This window comes from Lampetra fluviatilis, chromosome 49, assembly GCF_964198595.1.
Source record: "Lampetra fluviatilis chromosome 49, kcLamFluv1.1, whole genome shotgun sequence".
Lineage (NCBI taxonomy): Eukaryota > Metazoa > Chordata > Hyperoartia > Petromyzontiformes > Petromyzontidae > Lampetra > Lampetra fluviatilis.
Window position 1 is genome coordinate 1,385,471 of NC_136323.1, and position 13,557 is coordinate 1,399,027.

Sequence of the window (13,557 nt, forward strand, 5' to 3'; positions counted from 1 at the left end):
GTAAAATAAAAATAAAATAAAAATCATGACGTTTCGGAGGCAACACAAGCTTCCGTCTTCAGGTGGAACCGTCACCGCACGCTTGCTGTATCAAGTTTTTTTGCCTGCACCCACCCCCCTCCACTCCCCTCCACCCCGCGCTCTCCCTGGCCTCTGCGTCAGGGAACCCTGGTGAAGTTGCATTGTCTGCACGCCCGATAGCCATGCCGCTGGTACCGACCCACCTGGAGTATGCGAGGCATCTCAAGGGATCTCACAATGATGCTGGGTTCTCAACCCGGAGTTTCCGAATCGAAGGTGGCAGGAAAGCAGTTTAGGCGTGAGAATGTCCAGGAGGTTTGCGATGGGTGGTAGGATGTGAGTGCAGGGTGGAGAAGGAGGGCAAGCGACCGTGACCGGCAATGCAGTGGCACCGAGAGGTGTGCGGCCAAGGGGAAGACCTAACGCCATGGTGATGATGAGAGCGAAGTAATTGTTGAAGGACGTACTGAGGCTGAATTGACCTAGGGGAGGCCCAGGACCAGTGGAAAAATCGGAAAAACCCAGAGGCAGATGGTGGCTATGATGATGATGATGAAGATGAGACTGTATTGATAATCAGGCATCGACTTTACAACAAATGTAGGATTTAGAAGAAGCAAGGAGCTGAGGGCGAGGTTTTGTGGCATCAACTGCATTTGTTGTGATGACCTCTTGACCTTCGAATACAATTCTAGAAAACGAGTGTCGTAAAATAGCATCGGGAGGAAAGGGTTCTTTGTGAATGTGCCGAATCCAATCATAGTGCACACGTCCACCGCTCCAGTGTGTCGGTGCTGCTGCTGCTGCTGCTCGCAATCTCACCGGAGCCAGAGGTGCTAAGTTATGCTAAGCCAGCCCACAGGGGACCCAGGCCACACGTACCAATTAATGCGACCAGTGATGCGAGTATTGGCCAGGGATCGAACCTAAGTTGTCAGATACAGTGCGATGTGTAAATACCATCATCGCCCCCCTCCCCCTGGCCTTTTCCAGATTGTTGGTGTGAGTGCTGTTAGTGAGCACCTATTAAGGCTTGTAGGGTGCACGACAGGCTGGTGCGGCTCGTGCCACGCCTGACTGCCCACGCCCCTCCTGTGCTGATGTTCACACACCATACCAGGTACTCATTTGAGCCTGAGACAACCGATGGATGCGCCCAGGACGGGTTTGGATATCGCACCCCACTGACGTTGTCTGTGGCTGAGATTTGAGCTCAGATGGCAGGTGCGTAGCGGAGTGGGCTTACTCACTGCGGCGTCACCGCTACCCACCAACACAGAGACACACACGCGCACGAACGCGCCCAAAACCGTTGCTGAAACTCAAGAGATTCATTCTCACCCTCGGTCCATCTTCTCCGGTTGGGCCCAGAGGTCCTTGTGGTCCATTGTCACCCTGGAGTGAACGGTCAAACCAATTAAAGAAAGGCAGTAAGAGGCCAACGAACACGCACACGTACACACGCACGTACATACACACACGAGCACACACACACACATATACACACGCACGCACATACGCACACAAACATGCACACGCGCACACACGCACGCACGCACACGCGCACATGTGCACATAAGAGTGTACGGATGCGTGTGCATCCGTACACTTACAATACAAAGATACAAGCACACAAGTAGCACAATGATGCGCAGTCACAAAGTAAATGCAAATATATACACGTGCAGATAAACACCCGCATATGTATCCATGCGCAGATGAATGCATGCACCGATATACACAAATATATGCACAAACGTCGACATACATACATACTGTTTACAAATGCAAACATTTGCTCACAAACATCCACAGAGATGTACGTATGCAAAAGGATACATATAAATACATGAATACCGACTCAGATACAAACACACGTATGTACAGATGCATGCATACACGCAGATACATATAATAAGACAAAGATCCCCCATAAAGCCTGAACAGACTTTTGGGGCAAGTGCTGTTAGCAAGCACCTACGAAGGCCGGCACGGCACACGAGGGGATGGGTGGCCAACACCATGCCCGGCCAATATTCTTTCCTGAGTGGCGATGATTGCAAACTGCAAAAGATACTCATTTAAGGCTGAGTCGACCTAAAAGTCCAGTACAGATGATTGTCACTGGTGCTGGCCGTGAGTGGGAACCAAACTCGTGTCCCATAACGAGTTGACAGATGCAACAAAGATCAGAAAATTATTTAAATCAATGCAGCAAATAAACATGTTTTTTTTACAATATTATATTGGGGTTAACCAAATATCATTTAATTATAAAACACTGCACACATCTGGCTGAGTGGTGGTTGTGAGTTGAAATCCCGCTCAGAGGCCAATATCGTTCGTCCTGTGCACACACGACTACCCCCGTCACAGGAATGTGCCATTTCCACCAATATCTCAGGGATGGACCACAGGGATCGGCGCTGCCCCGCCGATGCACGTTTGCGTAAACACGCTTCGATCTGACCTTTCCTACGCAAGGCCGATGGCATTCAAGAGCCGAGCAATGCCTACAGGAATAAAGAGTAAGGCTTCAACTTTTTTCTTCCCATTTGATGTCAATTCACTTCAATGTCGTTAAACTTGATGACGTCCAAGGGCTGCAGCCACCGTGGGCGTCCTTGAGCCAGCGGCCAGTGTCCGGGTAGATTCGGTACAACCAGAGCGCGGTCGTGCTGACGCGGCGGGCGGCTCTCGTCGTCAACAAGGGCAGCACCAACTCCTCGTGGACGACCCAATGGTCCGTCCGCCTTGGGGTTTGGTCTTCGACGCTGCGGCTGGGCCCTGCTCAATGGGTTTCCCAACTGGCCAAGGCCTCCTTGGGGGTGCAGCAACGCTTCCGCAGGTGGGGCTTACGCGACGACCTGCCTAAAAACGACACTAGCTAAACGATTTAAACTATTTTTATTTGACCAGGTAAGGCCCACTGAGCAGCATAACCCTTTTTTTATGAGCGACGAATGATGGCTCAATGAGGTGGATTTTTACGGCAGCCAAAATGTGGATTCTAAATGTGGAGGGAAAAACTAGAGGACCCGGAGAAAAATCCACACGTCCACGGGGAGAGACATGGCAAACACCAAATATACAGCAGGTGTCAGGGTCGGGATTGAACCCATGCTGCCCCTGTATACCAGGCGAGGTCATTACTATCTTGCCACCCTGGCACCCAAACAGTGTTCTGCAAATGACAAAGCTGCTGCAGCTGCTGCTGGTCGCAAATGTTCACGCTAAATAAATTCTATAACTCATTTGAGACGTGATGAAGTGGGGGCTGATCTTGGCAGATCCTGTCTGTAATCTAATCAATAGCCACTGGGAACCATTCAGCACTAAGTGAAGACAACGCTTCTGTGCCTCACGTGGAGATCTATAAACATTGTCTCGCCTGCAAGGGGCGATTATAACAACCTACGAATTATTACTCATTAATTTGCCCTGTCGCCAAACAAGCATGGGGTGGTGCTCATCCGACTCTGGTGGCCCTGAACCCGTGGTGGAAATTCCACATTACCAAAACAAAGAGAGGTGCATTCCTGTGACAACCACTGTCGACTTCCTACAAAGCGGCACTTCCATGATTATGTTGATAAAGCTCATATGGATGATGATGACAATCGGCTGAGTCGTGCCCCAGCCAGGAATCGAATTCACGACCCCTTACCAATTGTGAGTTGGGTGTTCTCAGCACATTGCGACAAAGACAAAGATCACCCTGATAGCCTTCATAGACCTTTGGTGCAAGTGGTGTCAATGAGCGCCTATGAAGGCCGGCATAGTAGATGTGGAGCAGGTGTTTACACACCACACCCAGGTACTCATTTGAGGCTGAGTCGACCTAGCAGAGGCCCAGGATCAGTTCAGATAATCGTCACTGGTGTTGGCCGCGAGCGGGAATCTAACTCGGTTGGTGGCGCAAGATCCTCCCACAGATAGACACACGCGCGCACAAACAATAACACGCACAAACAATAACACGCACAAACAATAACACGCACAAACAATAACACGCACAAACAATAACACGCACAAACAATAACACGCACAAACAATAACACGCACAAACAATAACACGCACAAACAATAACACGCACAAACAATAACACGCACAAACAATAACACGCACAAACAATAACACGCACAAACAATAACACGCACAAACAATAACACGCACAAACAATAACACGCACAAACAATAACACGCACAAACAATAACACGCACAAACAATAACACGCACAAACAATAACACGCACAAACAATAACACGCACAAACAATAACACGCACAAACAATAACACGCACAAACAATAACACGCACAAACAATAACACGCACAAACAATAACACGCACAAACAATAACACGCACAAACAATAACACGCACAAACAATAACACGCACAAACAATAACACGCACAAACAATAACACGCACAAACAATAACACGCACAAACAATAACACGCACAAACAATAACACGCACAAACAATAACACGCACAAACAATAACACGCACAAACAATAACACGCACAAACAATAACACGCACAAACAATAACACGCACACACGCGCACACACGCGTATACAATACACGTGCGCCTACAAGTGACAAACGCGGTCAACTATCGGATGAAGTTGACAGAACCCGCACAAAAACAAAGAAAAAAAACACACAAACCGCACTTATCTTGTACAGGGCACGTGACCTAAGCCGCGTGTCCCAAGGCTGCGCGAAGCGAATAATCGACGACGTTGACGAGCAAGCGGGAGAGTTAGTCGCAGGCAAGAGCACCGATGAGCACGTGGCACTGTGACGTCACCCGTCGCTCCACCCGCGTCACAAACACGTCACCATGTTGTGCGTACAGGGGGGGTTGCCACCTGTCCCGGGTTTGACCCGACTAGAGTCCAGGGATTGGCGCCTGTTGCGTTGGGTGGCAGGAATTGATTTGCACCGCGGGATTTGGTATCGGTATTGTTCTGTTGAACTCTATGATTGTAAACTGCGCGGTTTTGACGATAGACGTCGTGCTGACTGAGGGACAGGTCTGGGTTTGGTCTACGGCGGAAGTGATGGCACCCCGAAGTGTGTCATTACATGTTGCATGTATCCATGACAACCGGTATCCCGGCACAAATCGCTCGTTCAAATATAATTTTACTGCACAGCGTATACATTCCCTACGTAGAATGCATTCGTTCCGAGGTCAACAGGTCATGATTCACTTGGCCGTTCTGTCTGTAATGGCGATTCGCGTTGAGCTTGTGGTTGCAGTGCAGTTAAGCGATTTCTGCACTTAAGCCACGGGCATTTACCACTTCCAAGTAACGGTATGAATGTGGGCTAACAGGAGGACACGGGACAATGTACAGCGATTGCTATTTTGAACGCACGCGCACGCACGTCCCGGATTCGTGCGTCAACGACTGTCTCACACTGAGTGGTGTGATGTGACAGAAGAAGAAGACGAAACAATTATTCTTAATTTGAAAACCACAGCCACTCGACGAAAGAGTTTTCCACCTTTCCCACTATAGACCAAGACCAGACATGTCGTATATATCTAATATATATCCCAGGCAGTCGAGGTCTGTCATCACCTTCAACACAATACCGGCACAAGATGTCGGTACAAATCAATTTGTGGCACCCAACACAAAGATGTCAATTTCCGAGCTTTGACCGGCAACACTCCGCGTTGAACCGGGACAGGTGGCGACCGCTCACAATTTGGGTGGCGTGCCGGAGCGGCGTCTAGCGGAGTCTCAGCCACACTCGTTAGCTCATGGCACGGTGCTCGCTGGCATTCGCTCCATCGTTCGCCTACGGAGCTCGAAAACGGGATTTGAGAGCAGTTAAGGGGGTCGCGATGGCCATGGGCCTCTCCTATCCGACGGCTAGAGTGAAGGATTTTAGAAATCAATCACTGGTAGTTTGGCTTCTGTATCTCCACGGTCGAATACCCCTTCATCATCCAATATTTATCTTTGGTGTAGGGCCCCGTGGTGGTAGTTGTATGCCAGAATGTTTCAAATAAACCCGCTAGCACCTGACTAGATTGTCACGTTTGTGAATGTTGTTACCTCTACGTGCCAACGTGTTGATTATAATTTTGACCAACGAAGAATGTCCTCAATGGTGGCTTAAGAATTTAAAGTCAACAATGTAAAAATAAAACTACTTACATGACATAACCCGTGAACTAGTATGGACCCCTGTAATGGCTACGAAAGCCTACGTTTTAAATCCTTACATTTGAAATCCCTACGTTTGAAATCCCTACGTTTGAAATCCCTATGTTGTAAATCCCTATGATTGAATTCCTTACGTTTTAAATCCCTGTTTTAAATCCCTACGTTTTAAATCCCTATATTTTAAATTCCTACGTTTGAAATCCCTACGTTTGAAATCCCTACGTTTGAAATCCCTACGTTTCAAATCCCTACATTTTAAATCACTACGTTTGAAATCCCTACGTTTGAAATCCCTACGTTTTAAATCCCTACGTTTTAAATCCCTATATTTTAAATCCCTACATTTTAAATCCCTACGTTTTAAATCCTATGTTTCAAACCCCTACGTTTTAAATCCCTATATTTTAAATCCCTACATTTTAAATCACACGTTTGAAATCCCTACGTTTGAAATCCCTACGTTTTAAATCCCTACGTTACAAATCCCTACATTTTAAATCACTACGTTTCAAATCCCTACGTTTGAAATCCCTACGTTTTAAATACCTACGTTTTAAATCCCTATATTTTAAATCCCTACATTTTAAATCCCTACGTTTTAAATCCTATGTTTCAAATCCCTACGTTTTAAATCCCTGTATATACGTTCCAGTGGCACTCCCTCAAGCGGAGGCTCTTCCACCAGCAGTGGCATGCGATTAACATTTCCAAGGGCTGCCCCTTTATATTTTACTCGATAAAGTAGCAACCATCTGTTGGTGTTTGGGATTGTGTCCTTCTTTAAGTGACCTTTCACGCACAATATTGTTGACAGAAGCGCGGATAAGCATTGTCACGCAATTTCATTTTAAAGCGCCCGAGTTTATGCAAAATATATTCGTGCAAATTATTCACGAACGCCAATTACAGTATTACGGTTTAACACGCTGATGGGGTTCAACAATGATGACGTCATCCTGCACTATTTGAGACCGGAAGCAGGTGGATGGTTTCACTATTCTGGCAAACAGCCCAAAGATGCTGGATGTAATTGCCAGTGAAACGTCGTGCTCACATTCTAAATGTTGTCGATTCACTCTTCAAACACACCAGTGGGCTGAAGAAGTAACTAATCGGCATTTTGTTAACGTGACACATTTTTTACTGATTGGCCGTGTCTGGTGGTGGAGGGTTGCGACACATTTATAATAACGCAATCAAACCCAAAAATGTTTTTATTATGGCCAATTATTAGATCCAAAAAAGTCTCAGGAGCGTCGTGCATTGGGATGCGTCCGTGTGTCAAGCGAGCGGTTGGAACGTGTCACATTAATGACGAGGCTTCGCATTCGTTTAGCAATTAAACACTTGAGTGTGTGAAAGCCCTCGACAAATACGCCTGGGAATTGTCAGACACATAGGGGGCACATCTACCAACACATACATTGCAGCTACGAATGATCTCCTCAGGCTTATCCAGGCCACCAGCTCAACTGAACTGAACGTGAGCGGCCGCGTTGTCGTTTCGAACCAGCGACTCAAAGTTGTCGTTTAGAACCAACGTCTCAAAGTAAGCGTGATGAAAATGAGGCCATTCCGCTGTAAGTGTTGCATCCTTATTTCACTGCTGCCTGTTTGGGATGGCCGCACGTTCTGAACCCTTTGGGTTGGTGGTTTAAGTGACAAACGTGGCGACACATTCAGTTACTTCCGGCTGGTCGACTTGACAGGGCAGGGAGAGAGCTATTTGTACATGCAATGATGTCTGCCTTTGTGTGCGTTGATACATCTACTGTATTTGTTTCCAGCCTATATTATTTTGCTCTTCTTCAAATGGCCGATGTTGATGTAGATCCCGGGTCGGCAATCAAAATAACAAGAAGAGGCATTTTTTTCGAATTTGGTAAAAAACTAAAAATCGATATTTGAAGAGCCGCAATGCACTGTGCACTGTGTGATGAACACAAGAAGGTGGTCCTTGATAAGCAGCCCTTAAAGAGCCACATGCGGCTCCAGAGCTGCAGGTTGCCGGCCCCTGATGTAGAGCAACAACTCTAACACTGGATTGCTTGAGGCCAGATAATTGCATCGGAAGTAGCGAAGTGGTGCATCATCATCATCGCCGCCACCACGGCGGCGGCGATGATGATGTTGATGCCGCCCTCCTTCATAGTCGTGAATCGGGCGTCAAGTCATCGTTGGCCGTTCCACCTCTTTTGCCTCGATTGGGTTTTCTCGTCAGTCGCCGATGTGGACTACAACATGCGGACAGGATGGGGTTAAACACGGCGAGAGAGAGACACACACACACACAAACAGGCAGCAGCAACAGCCGCGACGTACACACAGTGTACGTCGTGACGTACACACACAGTGTACGTCGTGACGTATGCACACGGTGTACGTCGTGACGTCGTGACGACCGACTCACCCTGTTTCCTTTCTCGCCAGGCAGTCCGGGCAGGCCGTCGAAGCCTCGCTCGCCCTGCGAGTAAAAAAAAAACAAGCGCACCGGTGCACATGTATGAAGTCTGTATTTTTGGACGTTTCGCGAACGATTTTAATGCAACTGCTGAAATGCGTGCGTTGTATGAATTTTTGCCGTTTGTGTAAAAGGGATTGTTGGTGTTGTTGTTGCAAAGTGTGAATTGTTGCACACCCCAGTGTTACCGCGGACAGGACTGCCTCATATGTTGTGCATACAAACGGTGTGTATTTGGTGTATTGGTGTAAATTCACAACGTGGTGGGGCTGTCAGTGTCACGTGGTGGGGCTGTCAGTGTCACGTGGTGGGGCTGTTGTCAGTGTCACGTGGTGGGGCTGTCAGTGTGACGTGGTGAGGCTGTTAGTGTCACGTGGTGGGGCTGTCAGTGTCACGTGGTGGGGCTGTCAGTGTGACGTGTGAGGCTGTCAGTGTCACGTGGTGAGGCTGTCAGTGTCACGTGGTGGGGCTGTCAGTGTCACGTGGTGAGGCTGTCAGTGCCACGTGGTGGGGCTGTCAGTGTCACGTGGTGGGGCTGTCAGTGTGACGTGGTGAGGCTGTTAGTGTCACGTGGTGGGGCTGTTGTCAGTGTCACGTGGTGGGGCTGTCAGTGTCACGTGGTGGGGCTGTTAGTGTCACGTGGTGGGGCTGTCAGTGTCACGTGGTGGGGCTCTTCTGGGGAGCGCTGCGACTGTTAGTGCCACTGGGCGTGTGTGAGGGCGCCTGCCGGCAGGCTCCTCGCGACGTTGCTGCACCTTAATGCCAGGTTCACCTGGGAAACCCCTGCCTCCGTCTGAGCCCGGGCGGCCCTGCAACAACAACAACAACAAGGACACTGAACGTCGTCATCGTCGACGTCGTCACAGTACTGACAACGTCGCCATCGTCATAGCGGTTACATCGTTATTATCATCACAGTAGAATCACCATCATCTTTGTCGTCGCTGTGACATTATCATCATCGCAGACGCAGTGGCATAGCCATCATCATAGCAGTAGCATCATCACCATCACTGTTGAAGTATCACGAGCTGCACCAACAGCAGCAGCAGCATCGATACAATCATCATCATCAACAACAGGAGCACGAACAATAGCATCAGCAAGCATCACCGACATTGCATTCATTAGCATCAGCAGCAGTATAATCAGCATCGACAAGACAGGTAGCAGCTTTGTTCCCGTGAGAGAGAAGAACGGACCCTCTTTAACATCATTCTGATTTCATTTCTCTTCACAAGACATTTTAGGTTGTTGATACATTAGAGCTCTCTGTCAATCCACTGCTGGAAGTCTGAAAAAAGTGAAATTCATTGTTGTGACGGTTAATTAACAAAAACCAGGACATACCGAGGGACTTGTTTTGGGTTGGAGCGGTGGTGAAAGTGCTAAGGACAAAATTGTCCTGTAAACTTTGAGATACGGGTCTGATTCCTGGCCACTGCTACCATCAGTGGCGTGTGATACCTGAACCGGTCCTGGCCTCTGATGTACCAACTCCCACTGACCAGCCGTGATGACCAACATGGCGTGGGAAGGCCCTCATCCAGCAGTGGACTGTCAAAGGGCTGTACATTGAAGAAAATTGTAAACTCTACCAAAAAACTTCACTCCGAGGAGCTCAACTGAGTGTTTTTTTACATCACGTGGCGCTGCTACGGAAGAGCTGTGATCAGGGCGTAAGGATTACTCTTGGCTATTTAATTTGCAGGACATAATTAGTGTCGTAAAACAAAGCTCACTTTTTCCTGAGAAAGACGTAAAAAAAACATGCTAACCCCACGTGGATTTTCATTTTTTATGTTGTAAGAGGAAATGCAGTGAATATTTTATTGCACTCATCTGAAGAACTACAGTGTTGACATTTTAAACTATAATTTATAATTCAAAGTGACGTTCTGCTCATCTGGGCAAGTTAGACGATGCTTGTGATCCGTTTTCAGCCCCGAGCCAGTGGTGAGAATTCCACACTCTTTAACAGCCTCAAGCGACCCAACTGAATTCTTGAATCGTGTTACAACCCCGCGAACTCGCTTTGTTTTTATAATTTGTATTATTATTCGTATTCTAAACTGTTTAGCTTAAACTCAAAATATACAGCAGGCGTCATGGTCGGGATCGAACCCACGACATTCTGTATACCAGGCGAGGTAGTTAACATCTCGCCACAGCGGTGGCCTAAGCCTCATTGAGTCTCAAGACTCTTTTGCGGGAGGCTGATGCTGCTGTGTGTAGTCCCAATTGTGTAATTTGCAGGTGCAGTTGTTCAGCAATGGGATGTCTGACCAACACCGGTTGAACCGTATGGTTCACTTGGCAATGGTTAGGAAACCGGACGACCCCTGATGAGAACCACCAGATAGATTGCTCCAATTTCATTCCTCCTACGGGCAACACACAGCGGCACTCGTGCAGAACAGGGGGGAGCACACACACACTCCACATAGAAGGGCACCCGAGCCTCGAATCAAACCCAGGCCCTACTGCTCGCTGTGAGGCAGCAGAGCAACCACTGAGCCACTCTGTTTGCCGACCACTTTGCGTGATGAGCCGGGGGGGGGGGGGGGGGGGCTCCGACTAGGAACTGGGACAGAATCAAATCACTTACCCTTCTCCCTGGCTTTCCCTGAGGTCCTGAAGGGCCTTGAATTCCGCGGGGGCCCTGGAAATGAAACACAAAACGTGAATACAAATCAACGTTGTTGTTGTTGTTATTATTCGGCTTGTTTACCCAGGAACAAAACAACTTTACTGGGTCTCGATACTTTTTTTCCCAGGAGGGACCTGCCAAATCTTTGCAGCAATGGTACCCACCGACTGCTGAGTGTGCATCATCCCATTCAAATTCGTTGAATATGAACTGAGACGCTGGCACACAATGGCCTACTCTCTTTGAACGACGTCACGTGAGCTTTAGCACCAACGGGCGATGCAGTTGGCGGGCATTATATCGTAAATAGACCCGCAGTATTAACCAGCGTGGCCTGCCGGATTAGAATGCGATACGGGTGGGCCATGTCACTGCTGAACTGGCCAAGGCCTCCTTGTGGGTGCAGCAACGCTTGCACAGGTGAGGCTTATGCGACAACCTGAATTGTAGCTGTGGTGCGCATTATTGAATGCTGTGTCCAGGTAAGGCCCAATGTGCTATATTAGATCATTTTCAGAAGCAACCTGGCTATTGCAAATGATAGCTCAACGAAATGGCTTATCGTGTGTACATTTATATCGGCCAAATTCTCTAAATGCGTGATGTTGATTCTAAATGTGGAGGGAAAAACCGGAGGACCCGGAGAAAAATCCACACGACCACGGGGAGAGAGAGACACAGCAAACTCCTAATATACATCAGGCATCAGGGTTGGGATCGAACCCACGACCTCCTGCATACCAGGTGAAGTAGTTAATATCTCACCATCGTGACAAGGGGAGATGCAGAGGGCGCACCGTGCAAGCACGGGAGATGGCAGCTGCTTCGTTCACAACAGATTCACGAGGATGTACATCTCTGTTGGTAGCCATTGACCAGAGGTGGGAATTCTACATTCCTCTAAAAGTGGACAGTCTATCCACTGTTGATTTCCAACAAAGTGCTCATTCCATCGACCCTGGAAGGATGATGATGATCATGACAATCATGATGATCATGAAGATGATTGCCAATGGCACATGGCTGGTATTAGTGGACTAAACCACCCAACGGTAAACCGGTACATTTTCTGCATTAAATATTGCAAATATTCACTTGAATATGTGTGCTGTGTCATATACAAGGTGGTCACTCAAGGGACCATGAAAACGTCTGATTTTCAAGAGTAACGACCTACTGCAGGTATCAAGTCAATTAAATATGGCCTTTCATTTGACAAGCTGATCAACATGTACATCCTCATCTTTATAGGAACGACGAGCATCACATGAGGTCGGGTCACTTAACCAGCCATGGAGGACTACGTTGAGCGAGCCCAATCCCACGGTCCTTTGGACCCAAGGTGCACTTCATAATAATCTCATTAGAGCTTTTTCTTGCAAGGCACCCCCACCAATCTAAATGAACAACATTGAACTGAATCGACATCCGCATCCAATGTCGTCAGGAACTCCCGCAGGCAGCCGGTCACTGCGACATTTCATTGGCTGGGCCATTGTGACGTTCAGGTCCGAACGTCGGACTTTTCAATCTAGCCAGCAGCAGACGATTAGCACGGATGACGAGGTACGGTGTGAAAGAAGTTCAACGTATATCACCCGGTCGTCACTGACAAGCACGCAATGCGTATGAATGGGAGTCGTGCCTTCCTGCTGTTTGTGAGCATCCCACCTTCGCATGTAGTCAATGATGATAGTGGTCGCCAAGTTTGCTTACACGATGATGAGGTGATAAGGTGAGTGGGAGAGAGCGATGGAAGGATGATGATGATGAGGATTACGATGAGGATGACTATGACCATCGGATGAATCAACACACCGGCCATGATTTGAACTCGCAGCCTTCGGATTGCGAGCAGAAAACATATTTTTCCCTGTATTTAAAAAAAATGTACAGTTCTTGTCAATCCTACTCCTGGATGAAAGGCTTCAGCAGACTGTGCCGGTTATGGGGGTTGTTTGACCATACTTCACCACGCTGGTAAGTGTGGGTTGTGAATAGGGGGGGGCAGGGCGGGGGGGGGGCAGGATTTGAGCCCTGGCCTGGGTTGAGGCTGCCGCAGTGCGCTAACTGCTGCGCCACCGCTCCACCCTTACACCTGAGTCTGATGTAAATCTGAGCAGGGGCATTTAAAATATTCCGTTGCTGCAAGCGTACATTATTTAATTAAAAAATTACAATCTCTTAACGTTTCCGTGGTACATTAACTATATTGTTACATTATAAAAAAAAA

General features: G+C 48.0%; 1 protein-coding gene across 2 annotated transcripts in view; it reads right to left on the reverse strand.

Annotated features, from left to right (window-relative positions):
* LOC144948416 (uncharacterized) overlaps positions 1-13,557 on the reverse strand; it is a 266,228-nt gene that overhangs the window by 129,196 nt on the left and 123,475 nt on the right. For both annotated transcript variants that reach the window (XM_078877862.1, XM_078877863.1), the window contains exons 17-20: positions 11,283-11,336; positions 9,430-9,483; positions 8,624-8,677; positions 1,363-1,416 (exon numbers count right to left, since the gene is read on the reverse strand). In XM_078877862.1, coding sequence (XP_078733988.1) covers positions 1,363-1,416; positions 8,624-8,677; positions 9,430-9,483; positions 11,283-11,336 — 216 coding nt within the window. The remainder of the gene's footprint in view (positions 1-1,362; positions 1,417-8,623; positions 8,678-9,429; positions 9,484-11,282; positions 11,337-13,557) is intronic.